The sequence below is a fragment of the Homarus americanus genome, unplaced genomic scaffold (assembly GCF_018991925.1).
Source record: "Homarus americanus isolate GMGI-L3 unplaced genomic scaffold, GMGI_Hamer_2.0 scaffold15794, whole genome shotgun sequence".
NCBI classification, from domain to species: domain Eukaryota; kingdom Metazoa; phylum Arthropoda; class Malacostraca; order Decapoda; family Nephropidae; genus Homarus; species Homarus americanus.
Window position 1 is genome coordinate 369,813 of NW_024748849.1, and position 19,876 is coordinate 389,688.

The window sequence follows — 19,876 nt, forward strand, 5'->3', positions numbered from 1 at the left end:
GCCTGTTCAGGCTCAAGGAGAAGACCCTGCAGTACCGATTCACGGTCAAATACTTGCCAGGGAAGCGGAACTGTGCAGCTGACGCCCTATCCCGCTTCCCCTCCCTCAGGGCGGCGCCTGATGCGGAGGACATGGACCAAGAGGAGGACCTGTGCGCTGCAGTGTGTGCAGTCACAATCGCAGCACTGGATCAGGATGGGTGCATCACTATGGACGAAGACACAGTATGCAAAGCGGCGGCGGACGACCCAGTGTACCAGATTCTAGTGTCGAGGGTGCTGGCGGGCGACTGGCACCCCCACAAGTCACAGGAGGTGGCCTGTCTGCGCCCGTACTTCTCGGTGAGGGACAGGTTGGCTGTGGTCAGGGGTTTGGTCACCTACACCTTTGACCAGGGCTGCGTGCGCTTTGTCATCCCCGACTCCCTCCGCCACCGGGTCGCCGTTAACCTGCATGTGGGGCACCAGGGCCTCGACTCAATGCTCAGGCGGGCCCGGCAGTCTGTCTATTGGCCTGGCATGGAGGGTGACCTGCAGTATCATCGGTCCCGGTGTGCTGCTTGCGAGACCCACGCCCCTTCCCAGCCTCCGGAGTCGTTGGTTCTGACCCCAGCGCCAGACTATCCCTTTCAACAAGTGGTGGCTGATTTGTTCCACCTGCAGGGCCGCACGTACCTAGCATATGCTGACCGACTGACAGGTTGGCTGGAGATCGCCCACTTCCCCAACGAGGCCACCTCTGGAAAAATCATCGCCAGTCTGCGGGCCTACTTCACGAGGTGGGGGGTACCTGAGCAGATCTCCACAGATGGAGGTACCAACCTTGCCAGCCTTGAGATGACAGATTTCCTCACGTCATGGGGGGTCGAGGTGCGCCTCTCGTCGGCCCACTTCCCCCAGTCCAATGGCAGGGCAGAGGCTGCGGTCAAGGCTCCAAGCCCCTCACTTCCCCCAGTCCAATGGCAGGGCAGAGGCTGGGGTCAAGGCTGCCAAGAGGCTCCTCAGGGATAATACTGGGCCCGGGGGTAGCCTGGACTGCGATAGGACATCCCAGGCCCTCCTCCAGTACCTGAACACGCCTCTGCGGGGGGTGAACAAGTCGCCCGCCCAACTTGCCACCGGCCGCCAGCTCCGTGACGGCGTTCCCGTGGCCAGACAGCACTATAAGGTGGACCAGCACTGGCGGCGGGCACTTCGTATGAGGGAGGTGCGCTTGGCCGAAACACAGGATGGGGTCCTGTCGCGGAGGGAGGTATCCCGCCAGCTGGCTCCCCTAGTCGTGGGCACGCAGGTGCGTGTGCAGGACGCAGCTACCAAGCTCTGGGACAGGACAGGCATAGTGGTGGAAGCCCGCCCTCACAGGCAGTATGCCGTCAGGTTGGGTGGCAGTGGCAGGGTGTCCATCCGAAACAGACGCCACTTGCGAAACGGCTCCACACCTGTGCCTACTACTCCGGTGGTGCACCAAGCTGTGCCTCCTGGGCCCCCTTCTGCTGTGCCCTCCATACCCGCGCCCTCCTCCGCACCCACGGCCCCTCCCCAGTCGAGCGCGGCCAGGCCCAGGAGAGGCCGTAGGCCTCCGGGCTGGTTGACGGACTACGTGGTGTAGTGTATGTGATGTAAAATCAGTTTAGAGGTTTTTTTTTGTTTTTGTTTTTTTTCCTTTGTTTGACTCGTTTTTCCTGCATTATTGTTGTTTTTATGAATGCATTGTTTTCCTTTTGTTAGTTCAAAGGTGCATTGTCATTTCCTTTTAACTTGGGGGGGAGATGTAAGAGTGTACCATCGTACGATATGTTTTCCCATGTTGAGTGGGGGGGCTTGTCCTTGGCAGCGCCTGGTGGCCAGTGTCCAGCTGACGCTGTTATAATAAAGTCTATAGAGAACTTGGTCTATGACTCCAACCTCTCACACACCGTCTTGATAATTTTATGACACCTCATGGCACTTGACAACACCTTGCTATACTCCATGACAGTTTATATCTTGCAATAGTTCAAGACATTTTGCAACACTTTACGACATTGATAACTCTTTACGACACTTGCAAGACTTTAAAGCATTAGTGGTACCTTATTGACACTTTACGGCATCAATGACACCTTATGACACTTAAAAAGACTTCACAGCACTTTACGACCCTTTTCGACACCGTATGACACCGTAAACTATTCGAGACTTTATGCCACATTATAACACTATGAAACTGTATGGCTTTTTAATGTGCTTTAGAACACTGATACTTAAGGCCACTGACAATTCATGACACTTTAGGAGAAATTAGGTCACTGACACTTTGGGACACTTTAGTACACTTTGTATTATTTTACTTTCACACAACCATGGAATCTTATGAATTTTATCATTGCAATCAATAGTTTAGACAATCCTAAGACACTTTTGTAGTGGTTTGTAGTGTGTCTATGGACCCCCTCCCTTAAAGCCATATTTCTCTCAGCTAAAGACTGAATTGCCACCAATCTAGTAAGGACTTGGTGCCATCTGTTCCTCTCAACCTTATCAAGTGCCATCTCTTGTTATATTGTTTTCCCCTTTGCAAGGTTAACCTCCAAGTCCTTCCATGTTGCCATATGTGTAGTGTGTTCCAAGTTATTTTCAAATGACTTGAGCAAGTGGCTGGCATTTTTCTAATATCTAAATCATCTTTATTCAATTTAAAATCCTTCTGAAAAACCATTTTACAACAGAAGCAGTAAAGACTGTAACTTTTCTTTTAATACATTAGCCAGCTTCTTTTGATTTATTCTATATTGACTCAGACTGTTAAAATACTCATGATGACATCTTCCACCTTTTTGTTTTGATAAGTGAAATTTTGCTTAATCTGATATGGTCCTCTTCGAACAAGCTGTTTTTACCTTATCAGACAGGAGAGATGGCCAGTCCGCAGGGTCTACAGGTGCAGCCTTTCTGTACTCATCTGATGTATCACCAGCGTGGAAGGGACAGGGGAGCTTGACATTGTGTCATTGGGCTGTATAGAAGTAGAAGGGACATGGGAGCTCAAGATTTCCAGGGAGAGGAGGTGCAAAACATTTCAGAAGTGCATCTGAAACAACAAACAGTAGGGCTGTGTGACCATTATGCATTACATGATAACAGAGCAGTTGACATGTGACGGTTAACCCAGCAATAATAGCCTATGCCATGACATATAGTCTGTAACGTTAAAATAAGAAATGACAGTTTAGCCCAGTAATAATAGCTCACTGCCTATACCAAAAGTCCACAATTCATCATATTAAAATAAAATCTTTAATAATTGAAAAAAATTCAATATATTATTATTTTGTAATTTGAATTAAGAATAAAAGGAAAACTATATGGGAAGGTATTCAGGGTGGCCATTTCTGAAGAGAGAGCTATCAGCAAATCAGCTTACAACAGGGTCATTATAAATTGTTGCATGGAATTTGATATGGAGAAACAGTACAGCACATTCCTAACATTATTTATTACCTTTGAGTGATACATGATGGTTTGATTTGGCTATTTGTGCACTTAGACAACTGATTAATGAATCAACCATGGAATATGCAGATGCACATAAACTACAATATTATTTACTAAGTGCTGATAAATACACTACAGTACTACACTATTATTTACTAATTGCTGAAGACAGATGTGGTATGTTTGACAGATGGAGAGTACTGTCAACATGGCGAGGGATGGCTTGAATGATAAGCTGTTCTCGCTTTGTAAACAAAAGACCAGGAATTTAATACAATGCAACAACTCATCTAGGGTCGAGTACGAGTTTTATCTCGGGAAAGTCGATTATTTTATGATGTTATATCAACCCGGCACCAAATGATCCTAAATAATATGGGAATTATGGTGAAATTACATAAAGACATGTTACCTCCCACTCCCAGTTTTTCTTTGTTCATAAGCCACAGGAGAACATTGACATGATTTTTTACGCAAATTCAATAGTTACCACTACAGTACGTACATATACCCGGTAATACTTTACAGTATGAAACAGTCATATCGGTGGAAACAGTTGTTGACAACCAGTATGTTTGATGTCTCTCATGACGCAGATATGCAATGTGTTTGTGAGCCACACACCCTTCCCCTACCATCCCCCCCCAGCCAGATGCACAGAGCGAGTTTGTGAGAGACTCAGCCAGGCTGCACACACCTACCCTACATCCCTACTGTCCTCTCCCCAGTGTTTGAATCTGCTATCCCAGTTTGTCCGCTCGTACTGAATCGCATTTATTTACTATCATCACTACACTCGGGAACACATCCCTATTTATCCCATGTGTCATTCCCTCCGTTATACGAGTTTTCGCTATACGAGCTGACTCCAAAGAACATATCTACTCGTATCATCAAGATGTTATGATAAGCTTGATCATTATGGGGTGAAAGGTAAGACCATACTGTTATGTGAAGCTCTATTAAGAAAAACAAAAAGATTAACAAGATTTTAATATATATATATTTAAATAAATAAAAGACATAAGTGTTCACTACAAACACTACAGAGACTGACCTACAGAGTTCCATTCTAATATACTTCAACTTTTCTCAGCAAACATCTCAACAAGATTAACACACTTAATTTTCAAGACAATTTTTAACTCACAAGCAAAACAGGTCAATCAACACAGGTATAAGATACAGATGATAATACAGGTGTAAGATACAGACCATAACAAGGATGATAATACAGGTGTAATATACACTCCATAACAAGGATGAAAATACAGGTGTAATATACACTCCATAACAAGGATGAAAATACAGGTGTAATATACACTCCATAACAATGATGATTATACATTTGATAGAAAGGTTCCAACTCAATGAAGGTCTCTCCTGTTGCACCTGAACTATATTGTCACACCTACCTGAACCACACTTGATAAGATTTCAGTTAAAATGATTGTGCAAACTGATGACTCACTCATAGCACACTGAATATTATATTTTGTTCCCAAGAGTTTGCCTCAGTCAACCAAACAAAGGCAGTTCCCACAATCCAGGAAGGATGGGAGGGGAGGGGGGGGGGGCAGTTCCTCTCATTCAACCAAACACAGTTCTCACAATCCCAAGGAAATTTATGATGAACAATACATAAGTTACATGAGTGTCCTAAATCTGTTAGCAGCAACATGTGCTCTAATAAAAGTAAACTGTACTTTTCTTTGAGGGGCAGAATTTTTCTCAAACTTGCCAAGAAAAAACCTTTGCACTGGTCTTCAAATTCACCTGTCAAAAAGATAAGTATCTAGAGAACATCTTGGATTTTTTACTAAATTTCCCTTTCCCAAATTCTTAACCAACAATTCTCCTCACAGTTCAATTACATCCTGAGCTGAAAGTAATGTCTTCTTATAAGAGATACCGAGGAAGTTTGAATGTGAGTGTGAGGGAGGGGGGTGTTCACTGGTGATATCTCTACACATCAGTGATGGCTGTACTGTACTGTGAATAGATGAATGAATGATGTATCATAGAATAGAGACTCAAGAAATGCCTCTTAGTACCATCTTTACTATCTATATCTAACTCAGTATACCACAAATGTGATATAGACATTAATCTGCACTATTAGAAGGCAGTCATGTTCATGTCCTTAAGACTTTGTCAGCTAAAATAATAATTTAAAGATTGTCAAAAATGTTTGCCCCAGAGATCCAATTGATATCCTAACCTGATAAAACATAACACATTGATTAGGATCTTTGAAGACACACACACATATCCTCCACACATTAGAAAAATAATTACTCTATAATTAAAAATTTGTAAATCTTACATCTAAATCATTAGCCCTTAAATTAGTCAAAAGCATGGGTGTACTGGCCTCAGTTTTCATTATCCTACACTAAGGTGACAGTGTTAAAGCTTGCACTAGTTCCTCTCAAAAATATGTGTAATGAAATACAAATATTTCTATCTTATTCCAATCTCAAACATACAATTTTATAAATTCACCCACCATCTTGCTTGTATACTTCCACACAAGGATTTTTTTAGAAAAGCTAAATTAGGCATCAAAACTGTCTATAAAGGAACTAACAGTAAGTTCTAAAAGTGTTAAAAGCAGTTTTAAACATAACTGGTCTACAGGTATTGCATTTATTGAAATGCAATCTCTTAAAATATTACTAAATTAAAGTGAATAAAAATGCAAAAATACTACTCAAGTAATTCAGAACAACCCTTTTGACAATTTATAAATGACTCTTAGCAGCAGCAATTTTGATCGGATTGTTCACAAAAACTTAAAAACTGGTAAGGTGCCATGAACGCACACAGGTGCTGAAGGTGACACGCACACACACACAAAATAAGTTGTTTCCCTCACCTTCTACAACACACACTACACCTTCACTGATTTTTCACCTAGCCAAAATTTCTCAGTGTAACAGAAGGCCATAGCTCTAATAACCAGCATATAAAACACAGATTATACAGCTTTATCAAATTATTCATGTGAACTTGCATCCCAATTTTCAAGAGGATCAGCAGAGATTTGTTTGCTCAAGTGGTCCAATAGACAGGCTGATGAACAGAGGTAACAGTGTATTTGTCCATACTGTATGATGGAGAGATAGTTCATAATAAACCCTGACTCCGATCACCATAAAGTAGAAGTAAAAAAAAAAAAAAAAAGTTCCATTGGCACTTACACCAAAATTGGGACAGCAAACTGAAAACTGATTCACAAACCTGAAATTGTCACAGAAAATTGAAAACTGACACCACTACAATCCCAACTGAAGGCCCTGTTGAGAGTACAAGTCATCTACAAAAATCATTTCATACTTATATTGTCAATGATCAAATTATTAGATTTAAATTTACCATAAAGATTATATCAAATACAATTCTCTTTGAAATCAACTTTTCATCATAAAAAATATTGTGTATACACTATACTGTACTATTTTCAGCGTGCATTAAATTGTTTGGGAGATTCCCTGCATGAGTTACTCTGCCCTGAACACAGAAAACAACTACGGATGAATCAAGGCAAAAATCTATCTACACTTATGTACATTGTAAACAGCCCTTCCCATATTCTAAGCAGGGTAGCACATGCAGAATCAAATTGCATATATAATAATGGAAAATTTTACTGTCATTTACAGTGTAAAGAATGTGAAGAGAGAAACTGATGAGGGAGTGTTTGAGAAGAGAGAGAGAGAGAGAGTGGCAGGGCCAGTGTGTACAAGAATAAGTTCGGGTTACACATAGGTTAGGTACAGGTACACCTCGATATACGAATGGGTTAGGTTAAAAAAATAATTAAGTGAATTTTCATATAGCAAATAAAAGAACAAATGGGAAAATGGTTCACAAACAAGAAAAGACCTACAATATCTAACTAATGATAAATGTAGCTTCACAATGACTGTAATTTACTACCTAACATATTAAAAGCATTAATAAAATACAATCTAGACAAAGATATGCAGCTAAAACTATTAAGAAAAAACTAAATCAAAGATTAATACAGCCGCCAGTGGCGCCATTTGTTTCATGCGTGGCTGCCCTCAAGCATCACCACAGCCTGGCTACTTCTGCCAACCCTAAGCAAAGCTCCCCCTCCGGTTCTCACACACAAAAATGTTGATGTGTTTGACCTTATGATAGTTATTTCTTTTACTGTACATTTTTATACACATTACAATATGTATGTAGGATTGTGTGTGCATGTAACTGAATGAAAAAAAAAAAAAAATTAAGGCATGCTTATACTGTATACCCAAACTTACAAGTTGAAAAATAGCCATAACATAACTCCTACCTCCTCCACGTGGTAGGAAGAGTGTGAGGGGGATGTGGCTGCCCCAGCTGACTCTTGGGGGGGGAGCACAATTTGAATTTCTGCTGGGACCCAAATTTGTATAAGCAGGGGAAGCTTACCTAACACATAAACAGGTGGTAATTCAGGAAATTCGTAAAATGAATTTTCGTATCTCGAACATTCGTATAGCAAGGGATACCTGTACAAGATACTGGGTTCAGAGGGACAGGAGGGAAAACCTTGCAATATGCAAGACTTCCTTTTAGAGTTATTTAGCTGGCAGTGATGTTCACTATCATTCCTGTGAACTGAATATTTGTCAAAAAATTCTGTAAAAATTACCAGTGAATATAAACTGGATTGATTGTCTTCTTAATTACTGTAATATTCTAATGAACTTTACATGTAATTTAACAAAAGAAAGATCTTCCTTTATGCTGATCATCACCATACTACAGTACTGTTTCAAGATATAATTCATATTATAAAAAATCAGTAATAATCTAAAATAAAAATTTGACAAACATTCACTGACAGTCTCACAAATTGCTAAAATAAATAATATATACAGGTATATATATATTATTTTTCAAAGTCACTTCTTGGCAGTCTTGGTATACTTCTTGCCCACAATACATTATGGTAACTTAGTTTGTGTCATATAAAAATATTTAATATAAAAGCCCAAGTTACAAGGAGCTCATTGATATCTTCCACATTTGGACTGAGTCTGATCTTTGTGTCTGGTGGTCCCCATCCTCATCCAAGAGTGTCTCACAAGAAGTGGAACTCTCCTCTGCCTCCATTTGCTCTCTACTGACTGATGCCTCAAGCTCACTCTCAAAGTAGTCATCAATCGAACCGTCAACTTGAGTTACTGCCACTCTGTGATCCGCTGTTGTTGAACTTACGCCATTTTCGTACTCACAGTATCGATCATTGTCCTCCTCTACCAGATCCACTACTTCATACGGGTCATCATGATACAGATTTTCACTTTCTGAAATAAACTTCCTTTAGTACTGTAATACATTGGGTATGGTTAGTGTTATGTATTTATTAAAATAAATTTACTCCACCCACTAACTCTCTAAAACCTTCAGCCTTCACCTGTTGTAATGCAGACTGACAGGAATGAAGAACATGTTGAGAATCTTAAAATACTCTAGTACATGTTGTACAGCTAAGTAAAAACTGTCACATTATACCAAAAAAATCCCAAAGATAACACAAAACATTTTACCATCCACACCAACCATGGATACATAGAGAGAAAATTGAGACATACTGTACTGTACTGTAATAGTTTAGCATGGAAGACAAAGGTTGAACATGAAGAAGACTGTATGATTGGATGACTGACACACTGATTGACTGGATATTTAATTGGCTGACTAATAAATTATGTGAATGACTCCTTAATGACTAATTAAAAAATTAACTGCCTGAATAATGAATTGATAGAAAAACAACCTGATTTATTTGTTAAATGATTGTTTGATTAGCTGACAGACAAAATAATTGATTGACAGACAAGAGACAGCCTCCTGATACAGTCAAGGACCAACCATATTGTTGGTCATTTCTGCTGGGTTTTTTTTACACACAATACATTCAAGTGTCCAGAAGAGTAAAAAAAATCTGTCAACATCCAGAAAGATCTCAACATGATGAGCAGAAACCAGCACCATGACAACTGACCTTCCTCGTGGTCGTGACTGATGGTGAGGTTGACACGTTGCTCCAGTTGGTAAGCATCTGTCAGGGTCTCTAGGGTGTCGAGAGCATGGCTGAACTCTATCATGGGCAGCTGACTTGTGACCCGCAGGAGTCGCAGCAGTACCCCATGAGCCAGTTGTTGCTTCTCGTTGAAACCAAGTTCTGCACCACAAAAAAATCATTGTGGTTATCTGCAAAATTTATCCTGTGCAGACTAATAATAAAAACCAAGTGAGTGAGTGACTACCCATGTGTAAATGTAGGTGCTCAAACAATTACAGAAGATATGCAAACATAATATGGTTTGTAATCTCTAAATCATAAAGAAGGAAACTTTTTACTCACTAAATTATAAGATAATGAAAAGATTTTGTACTCTTCAAAGGAATGGATGTTATTAATAAATTAGGAAGGAAGTGTTCTCTCTAAATCAGAAAGGTTATTTTACACTCTATACACCAGTGACAAATGGAACATTTTACCATAAACATTAAGTTCAGTTTTAAGTGAGCACCAATGACTCAATTAACACAAATCATGTTCATATTGTAAGTGATCCATTAGTAGGTAGCTATCAAACAGGAAGGTACTACCACCTGGGAAGATATTAGAAGTATAATGTGTTGTCTAATGGTAGACCCTGCTGCTGCCATATGTGACCAAGTCCCAGGTTGTTAATCTGACTTTCTGCCTCATTTACACACAATTGCAGGGTTTCAATTGTTTCTCTTACTATTGACAACACAACATACATACAGTATATCTTTTTCACTATTTGATCTTTTTTCTTCTTTTTTTGTATGGTCCTTTATTATTTTTATTTATTATTTTTTTATAATTGTTAATTAAGTTTTATTAGATCTTCTTCTTATTATATTTTTGCCCCCAGGCCCTTATGTGGGTCATTGACCTGTGCCCTGGTGGGCTAATCCCAGTTAAAAAAAAAAAAAAATTCTGTAAATTAGGTTAAAATCATGAAACAATGGAATAAACACAAACAAAAATAAATGTCTCTTTTACCCGTATCAAGAGGAAGTATTTGTGACAAGTCCCAGGTAGGCTCAGATTGTGCAGACTTCCTTTTTTTGTAGAGACGTTTGTTACTGCCATTTACAGACCGCACACCAAGACCCATAGATGAGCTCTACCAATATAAATAACAAAAACAAAGGTATTAGACAATAACTGGTGTCTAAAAAAGCTGAAACACTTAATGAAGCTACAATCTAAATAATATACTGATGCTACCATTATACTTAAAGATTAAAATAAATGAACACATTATCAACAAAGATGCGAGTATATGTCGTACTGTACGAGTGTACAAGATGACTGTACTTGGAAGTACTCCACTTACCCCATTACCAGAAGTACTAGACACTATCCCCCCATTTTTCTGGCCCTTCTCTGTAGTGCGTTGATGATGTTTTAAGGCAACTCTACCAGCCGATCGTTCATTCTGTCGAGGTTTTGTCGATATTTTATCAGATGGTTTTGATGTGCTCCTATCTGAAACCTTGGTAGGGGTAAACCTCTCCAGGGGTTTAACAATTACTCTCTCAGAAGGTTTAATGACAACTCTCTCTGGTGGTTTTGTCACCAGCTTCTCCCCAGGTCTGCCTGTGATCTTCTCAACTGGCTTAGTGATGACCTTTTCTGCAGGCTTCCCTGGAGGCTTACGCACAACTTTTGTGGCCGAAACGCTCTCTTGAAATTTTTGTGCGAGTTCTTTTGTCCACGGTTTAGGAAGTGTTTTGTGTATAATATTTGGACTCGGTGTGTTGGACTGGCTGGGCACTTTCTCTGGGGAGTTTCTGTGTGTGTGAAAAATAAAATAAGTTAAATCTAAGAATAAAAGCAATGTTATGACATCAAACTGATTTGTCTTTCATGCATAAAAACTTATTCCTTCTGTGATGCAGGACGGATAAACTAGTGTACAGGTAATGAAAACATGTAGAGAAGAGTGAAACTTCACCTTTGAAGTTTTCATCAGGTGGAAAATAGAAAGATTTCAAGCACAACATTTATATAATTCAATCAAAACAACACTGTTCATGATGTAGAGGTTACAGTAGCCGTGGGGTACTGTGTTAGTAATGCTACACCCACCGACTGTAAAACATTATAAAGCTACACGCATTGACTGTAAAACATTTTGCTACACCCACTGACTGTAAAACATTATGCTACACCCACTGACTGTAAAACATTATAAAGCTACACGCACTGACTGTAAAACATTATGCTACACCCACTGACTGTAAGACATTATGCTACACCCACTGACTGTAAAACACATATCAAAATCTCTCAGAATAGGAAAACTGAATTTCATTTGGTGGAAAGGAAGCAATGGAATAGTTTTTATGTAAATGTCAAGTCAATGGTAAAAACAAACAAGTGACATTAAGTTAACAGATGACCGCACACATACTTACACACATAAGCTTGACGAGTGTCCTATTATGGGAAGACTGCAAAGTGACAAAGAGGATTTTTACACTATAGAATAAAAAAGACAAATTTACTTATTATTTTTTTAAGATGTGTCCAAAATACTGTATTTCTAAAGTGAATGAAGGGATATTACTGAGTGCATTATGTTGATGGTTAACTGAAAGATAAAGAGGGGGAGGGGTTGTATGTTATGGGTGATGACATACTATACTATATAAAGTTAATGGTAAAATAAGTGAACTAGCAAAACAACTGTATTTAAAAGCAATTTTTTGGAAGAAGATGTGGAATAATACTAAATGTGATGTATATAATTAATGGACTAAGTTAGGTACACAGATTAGGTTAGATTAATTTTGGGTGGATTAGGTCAGGTCTGGTTTAGAATTTAATAAGGGTACAGTAGTTGTGCTGGAGATGTTAGAATAAGGCTGGCCTGAAGGAGACAGCAAGTCACAAGAGCTAAAATTACTCATGAGTTTCAGTATTAGGGATGATGAAGGACGCTGAGAAAATGGCAATCATGGAGTGACGGCAAGACTTCACTACAGTATTGTACCTTCAAGAGTTGTGGCCAAAGGAAAACTCCTTTTTATGAAGAAAAACTTTAGGGGGAACTATGCAAGCCATCTGGTATGAGATCTGCTACAACTTCTACCAATAATATTCTTTATTTCGTATACTGTACAGCCATGACAAGTGGAGTGTGTCAGTAGCAGTTATGTCACAAGTAGAGTTGGGGCTGGGGATTAGGGTGGGGGTCGAGGGTTAGGATGGGGATTGGGGGTTAGCTTGAGGTGGATTACCAGCCTCTCCCCACCATTTACAATTGTAATTCTTCTGCAGGCAGTGGCTACCCCCTTAATAATAAATGATCAGCACTTTATGTGTTCCCCTGATGACAAAAATGAGTGTCTATGTTTTATGGTATGAAAAAGTTATATGACACTTTTTTATGGGATTAGCCCACCAGGACACAGGTCAATGACCCACATCAGGACCTGGGGGGCAAAAAATAATAATAATAATAATAACAATAATAATAATAATAATAATAATAAAATAATAATAATAATAATAATAATAAAAAATAAAAAAAAGATCAAGAGTGATAAACAATATACTGTATGTATGTTGTGTTGTCAAATTAAGAGAAACAATTGAGACCCTGCAATTGTGTGTAAATGAGGCAGAAAGTCAGATCAGCAACCTGGGACTTGGTCACAATTTTTGTTATTCCATATGGCAGCAGGGTCTACCATTAGACAATAAATTATGCTTCCAATATCTTCCCCAGCAGTAGTACCTCCTTGTGTGATAGCTGCCTACTACCCTTAAGTGATCTATAATTATTAAACTAATGCTTTTCTGATAACTTGGTTGGAAAATAAAAACTGTGGAATCTATTTGTCAGAGGAATGCAGAAACTTGGGATCTCTGCAGCTCAAACACCGCATATAAATATATATACGTACTGACTATTACAGTAAGTCAAAATTAAAAAAAAAAAAAAAAAAAAATCTGATTCAATTTTTCACAGGAGAGAATGGGTTAAAATTATCTTTCACCTCATAAAAATAAAATTATTCATTAAAATTAAGATGTTTCAGTATCTAAGGGGGTTAATATTAGATACTGGTAAACCCTTAAATGACAAGGGAAGTTAGCTGCAAGGACAGCAGCCATCACCTGTGGATGTTTCATGTTCCTTGTGTTCCATATTTATACATTTGGGGAGAAATGAGTGGACAGTGTTTGTGTACTGTAGCCTAGTGTGTAGGGTTTGTGTGTAAAGTACTGTAACTTTACAACATGTGTACACTACTGAAAGTTACAGAAAAAACCCATGGCACTGAGGGGTCATGGAGGCCCAACCAAAACTGTCCATAAAGGAAAAATTGTAAATTCTGAAGAAATTTGAAATGAATGTGTCTATGACAGTGCTGATGAAGGAGTATGGAGTGGGTATGAATGACCATTTATGATGTAAAATATGCCAAGGAGAAGCTGAGGTAAGAACAGAAAGCTATGCCAGGCACAGGTGAAGATGGTAGCCTCACCCATACTTGTAATGGATACCTTGAAGTGCTGCCAAGGGGATGCTGTGGTGTATGACTGGTACAAGCAGGAATGAGCCAGCAGTGTTCCCGTGTGTGGCATTGAGCTCCATGATACTGCACAGCGATTTGCAACACTGTTGAATATGCTTGATTTCCATGGGTATTTTGGGTGATTTTACAAATTTTATAATAGGAATGGGATAAGCAACAGGCGAGTGTCCAGCCATTCTGAGAGGAGCTGCAACAACTCATTCGTGACGACAACAAAAAATACGAAATGTATAACGGGCCTCGTCTGGAAATACTTGCCTAACAGCACCATGGCATCCCAGCGGGAGAGCAGCACCCCTGCACCCAAGGCCAGCAAGCAGCATGTGTCAGTGCTGTTGTGTGCCAATGCTGCTGGCACCCACAAAATAAAACCCATAGTGATGGGAAATGCAAAAAGGCCAAGAGTGCTGCACAGTTCTATGGATTATCTTCCCGTGTGCTGGCGTGGCAACAACAAGGTCCGGTTCACCTGGGATATATTTGAAGGCCAGTTCCACCATATCTTTGTGTATGCTGTCAGATAGTTCCAGATGACAGTCATGAGGCATGAGGTCAAGGCCTTGCTCATCCTTGACAATGTGCCAGCCTACCCACCCTCAGGATGACTTAAAAAGTGTTGATGGGGACATGAGAGTAAAGCTTTTGCCACCCAACACCACCTCACTCATGCACCCCATGGACCAAGGCATCATTCTGGTCTGTAAAAACCACTACAAGCACCTCTTCTTGAATGCCATTTTCATGGTGGAACCAATGTCAGAGGGGGAAGAAGACACTCAGGAGGACAGCACACTGAAGAACATCAAGGGGCCATATTCAAGATAGTTTAGCTTGAGATCTCCCTATGGGGATTGTCCACGTTCTGTAGTGTGGAATGCTCACAGATATCAATGGAATTTTCGTGAGAAGGGGGTGGGTGCCCTAGGCAAGCCTTAAGGATAAATCAATGTTCACTATTAACATAATTGCAATTACAAATATGTTGCAATGCTTCTAGTATAGTAAAAAAATAAATAAAAAAATAATCACTATACATATACACGGTATAATGAATTTCGCTGAAGGACAAGGATGGATATGGCGTTTAGGCATTCATACTCTACTCCAAAAAATTTGATATTTCACGTCAGTTTATCCAAAATCTTCATTGGAACATGGAAGCAATGGGGTACTGTTAAAACTCATAAAATGGCCATAAATATGTTCTGTACTTAGAATGACCAAAGATTAATTTTTCATGCCCAAGGAAACACTCCCAAAAAAAAATTGAAATATATCAGTCACACTCACCTTCCTATCTGTTAGTATGTATTATTTAATAGGCCTTTCCTATGTTGACTAAGACATGAATAAAACAACTGAATTGAAAGCAGTGTTAAAGAATAGCATAGATTTTTTAGTAAATATAGACAGGCATATAGCAACAAATCAATTACCAAATACAGGTTATACTTATATTCATACTGCACTGAATCATGTTTATATCACACAATTTATCAATACTGTACATTGATGAATTGCTATATCTGTGCTTGTTACCTCAACTGTTGCACAAACTGTGGAAACAAAATGTGTCACTAATCACAGTGGTAATATGTGCAGTGCAAAACATACAGTACAAGAATAGTGCTTCCAAACAGCCTCTAGTGTCACTGTCAGCTTCAGAATAATCCAAATATACCAAAAGGAGACAGCATCCTACAAAACTGTTTACACAGGTAATCAACGCCAACTAAACTAGAACCAACACAGACATACAGTACCAGATATAAAGATACTATTATGTCTGAAGATAAATCTGTTCAGCTCTCACTACAAAAGAACTTGTCAAGTACCGGAGTTTAAAGCCAACGGTGAACAGACCAAGTGAACTACAGTAATAATACTAATGACATCACTTAATGTAGTTAGTCAAGTGTCACCAAAAAACTCTCCAGCTCTCAAGACAAAAAGATTAAATGGGTACCTAAGCTCAAACTGCTCCTGTGCATCACGAGCGCTGCCCACGACGACCATCTCGTTGGGAGAAAATTGGGACTTTTTTATTTTGACAGTTATTTTTTCGTAACCGGCGACAGAGTTGGGCGTGTGTGAGCCATCTGGTGTGGTGATGCCCACAGAGGACGCAGGGAGAGGTAGACATGGTGTGGACGGCGTTGACGGTAACTGGAGAGTCGGCGATATGGACACTATAGCCTCGGGGGATATTATTGTCACTGGCTCAGGCACGGGACATGGTGGTGACAGACTCTGAAAAAATAACAGATTAAATGAAAAACCAATGCAAAAAATAAATACAATATTGGGCAAATATTAAAGCTGTAAAATGGACACATAGATTACTTTTTACTTTATTCATCCTTTTTACTTTTACTTTTACCCTCTTTGCCACTCATCAGCTGGTTGTTTCATTTTTATCTATAATTTTGCCTACAACACCATTGTCAACCAAATTTAATAATTTATCTAAATTTTATATATATATATATATATATATATATATATATATATATATATATATATATATATATATATATATATATATATATATATATATATATATATATATATATATATATATATTGTGTTGTCAATAGTAAGAGAAACAATTTGAGACCCTGCAATTATGTGTAAATGAGGCAGAAAGTCAGATTAACAACCTGGGACTTGGTCACCTTGAGTTATGACTTGTGTTTACATCAGGTGTACACAAAGCTAACACATTACACTACATACCTGGAACTGGCCTGAACTTTTGGGTTGAGGTTCATGGAAGTGGGTATCATATACCATTAGAGTGCGTGCGTCTGGACTCAAGCGCAGACGGACTAGACGAGGGCAACGCTCGCTGTAGAGAAACAATTATAATACTTCAGTGCTACTATAGACATTTTTAGCCTAACCTAACCCTATTTGACCTAACTTAACCTAATCTTGCCTAACCTGACCTAACTTAGCCTAGCCTAGCCAGTTCCTTGGGGTACTGATTTTAAGGCTGAAGAACACACTATATGTACACCATATACCAGTTCAAACACTTTTATAAACAGTATTTGAACCCCTGATATGACCCCTGATGAACCCCTGATATGACCCCTGATGAACCCCTGATATGACCCCTGATGAACCCCTGATATGACCCCTGATGAACCCCTGATATGACCCCTGATGAACCCCTGATATGACCCCTGATGAACCCCTGATATGACCCCTGATGAACCAGTTATGAACCCTGATGAACCAGTTATGAACCCTGATGAACCAGTTATGAACCCTGATGAACCCCTTAAAAATGTTAAACTTGTCACTTCATAAACAATTTACTAAGGCAAAAACACTTTAAAAAAAAATGAAGAAATATATATACAGTATAAAAAATAAACAAATGTAAAAATATGAGCAGGAGTTGAAGATTAACTCATTACCTGTCACCTCAAGAACCATTCCTATCATAACTTCTAACTCATTACCTGTTACCTCAAGAACCATTCCTATCATAACTTCTAACATAATAACATTTACATGACAAATCTTAGCCTTTAAAAACCATACCTGCGATAATTAAACATATTAAAACTTGGAGTTATGAAATTATATATTGCTAACTCTTTAACATAGACATTATTAGCTACCAATAGGTATATCTATGTACTAAAAAAAAAATTATATATATATTTCCTTATACATGTTAACCACCAATAACTATCCCTTAATAATGTTAAAATGTTAAATCAGTGGTTAAATAACTAAGGATAACCCCTAGACACCCCCCTCCCACACCTCCCCGGGGGCCCTCACCAAGATGGAAGAGGGCGGGGCATCATACCCTCATAATTACACACTTTATCTCTTTAATTATCCAACTATGATGACTTTAATACATTCATGGAGAGTAATTATGATGGTGTTGATGGTAACATAGGTCTAGAGGGCCAGGAACACACACACAACCACTGTAATGTTCAAGGTCGAGAAAACCCTCAGAAAAGCCCTGAAACAAAGGGTTTTCAGGAGGTGAGACTCAACTAAACTATATCTCTTCAAGTTATAACTTTATGGTTTGTTAACAAGTCCTAGTGTCACTGTAGTAATATACTGAAGTGACTTACTCGTTCCCAGGTCGTCCAGGGCGCCCGTTATCCACAGAACATTGGTAATCTAACTCGCCATACTTCAAACGGAAATTGAGGTCTCGCATCTGGTCGAGGGTGAGGCAGTAGTTCTCCAGTTTGGTGGCTTTCTTTAACACCAACCGTAGCCCGTATATTTCCCTGTGTCTCTCTATGGCCTTGTTAACATCCCGGTAACAGATGAAACTTCTCCCCATGTGTAGGGGAGAGAACTGGGCTAGTGGAGGAGGCTGCATCCTCTGTCAGGAACTCATCTGAAAAACACACGATTATGACTGAGACTGACGCCGTGTCCGGATCCCTGCCTCACTCACATATTTCATCTCTATATATAAACAAATACTATCAAAACACAGCTAATTTAATTTATTTATTAATATAATAAATCTTTCAAACTATAATTATCATATTATATATTTTAAATGTCATCTAAAACACTTTTAATTACACTGAAGATGTGGTCAAAGAGACAACTGGAACGGCGACCAACGCGTCGGCCTCCACACTCTCACGGCTTTAGAAATTATTTCTTAATGTACCTCCTAATTTCAGCTAAAAAATTCTGCAATCTTCACTAAGACCTGGCTCATGCTACACTATTTACGAAATAGAAGGATTGATATGACTATAAAATATATTTGGGGGTAAATAGGCATAAAAATAACGAGGTTCCCTTACCTACAGTATAATGAGGCCTTCCATATAATGACTCCCTCTACAACACTTCTTTGTCTCCACCATAATCATATTACAACAAGTCTGGTGAAATATAATAATGTTTACCTCTAACTAATATATGTATATTAGCCTGAAACAAAATTCATCCTATTAATCATTATCACCGCCATCTGGCCTCCCCGCTGGCTGGGGAGGTGAGGGGGAGGTTACTGCTGCCAAGGGGGAGAGATTAATGCATACTCAAGGATTATAAAAGGCAGAGGGAGTTTAAGTTTTTTCGCTTATAAAATATCACTGACTTAACAGCATATAACTTACATTGCTGGAATTCTTGCGATATAGCGATTAATTATCCCCTAGTTTGCACAAGACATAAAAATGTTAGTAATTAACTTAGTACATTTGAGTACAGGTTATGATAATTTATGCAATTGCTCAGAAGTTGAGGTTGCAGTTACAAAATTTGTGACATCACTAGTGTATAATGCATCTACTTATGACCTGGTTTATTTCATTGATCAGTTGTCTAAGTGCAAAAGTAGCCAAGTCGAGCCACCATGTACAGTATCAATTAATTTTAAAATAGAAATTACAATGTAAAATGTTAAAGACGATGGTTTAGTAGTGCCAGGGAGTGGGCAAAGTGGGCAGCTGCCCAGGGGCCTCCACAATCTGGGGGCCTCCACATATCACAATATTTTATTTATTTGTTTATTCATATGGATTATTTTTATTTTCAGTCCTCAAAATTCATGGGAATTTGTACACTATCAATAAATATACAGTTAATTAAAAATTTCTCAATGTTCTAATTTCCTCAATATAACTGCATATGGCTTCAAAATTCTCCAAAGAAGTGTTCAAATTTCAAAATTTTCCCGGGGGGCTTACAGCGCCCCCCGGAACTCCCAGATGTTTAGGCTCGCTTCACTTGCCACCCCACCCTCTTGGGTAGTTATAATGAGGGGGGCCTCCACAAAA

General features: G+C 39.1%; 1 protein-coding gene across 2 annotated transcripts; it reads right to left on the reverse strand.

Moving 5' to 3' along the window:
- Positions 1-4,453: 4,453 nt before the first annotated feature.
- On the reverse strand, positions 4,454-18,492 carry LOC121880477. 2 transcript variants are annotated; one of them, XM_042387679.1, is made up of 8 exons: positions 18,197-18,492; positions 16,824-16,935; positions 16,054-16,337; positions 11,958-11,993; positions 10,874-11,330; positions 10,537-10,660; positions 9,499-9,678; positions 4,454-8,797 (listed from the first exon to the last, which is right to left on the reverse strand). In XM_042387679.1, the coding sequence occupies exons 1-8, from the start codon at positions 18,451-18,453 to the stop codon at positions 8,487-8,489; spliced, it is 1,761 nt and encodes a 586-aa protein (XP_042243613.1). In that variant the 5' UTR covers positions 18,454-18,492; the 3' UTR covers positions 4,454-8,486. The 2 variants fall into 2 exon arrangements, with proteins under 2 accessions (XP_042243613.1, XP_042243614.1); XM_042387680.1 differs by lacking the exon at positions 11,958-11,993.
- Between the last annotated feature and the right edge of the window lie 1,384 nt (positions 18,493-19,876).

Coding starts and splice junctions, on each gene's coding strand:
- LOC121880477 (XM_042387679.1), bottom strand. CDS start 18,453: ATGCAGCCTCCTCCACTAGCCCAGTTCTCTCCCCTACACATGGGGAGA. Junction 11,994..16,053: donor CAGGAGCAGTTTGAGCTTAG/GTACCCATTTAA, acceptor GTCACTTTGCAG/TCTTCCCATAATAGGACACT. Junction 9,679..10,536: donor AATACTTCCTCTTGATACGG/GTAAAAGAGACA, acceptor TTTGTGGTGCAG/AACTTGGTTTCAACGAGAAG.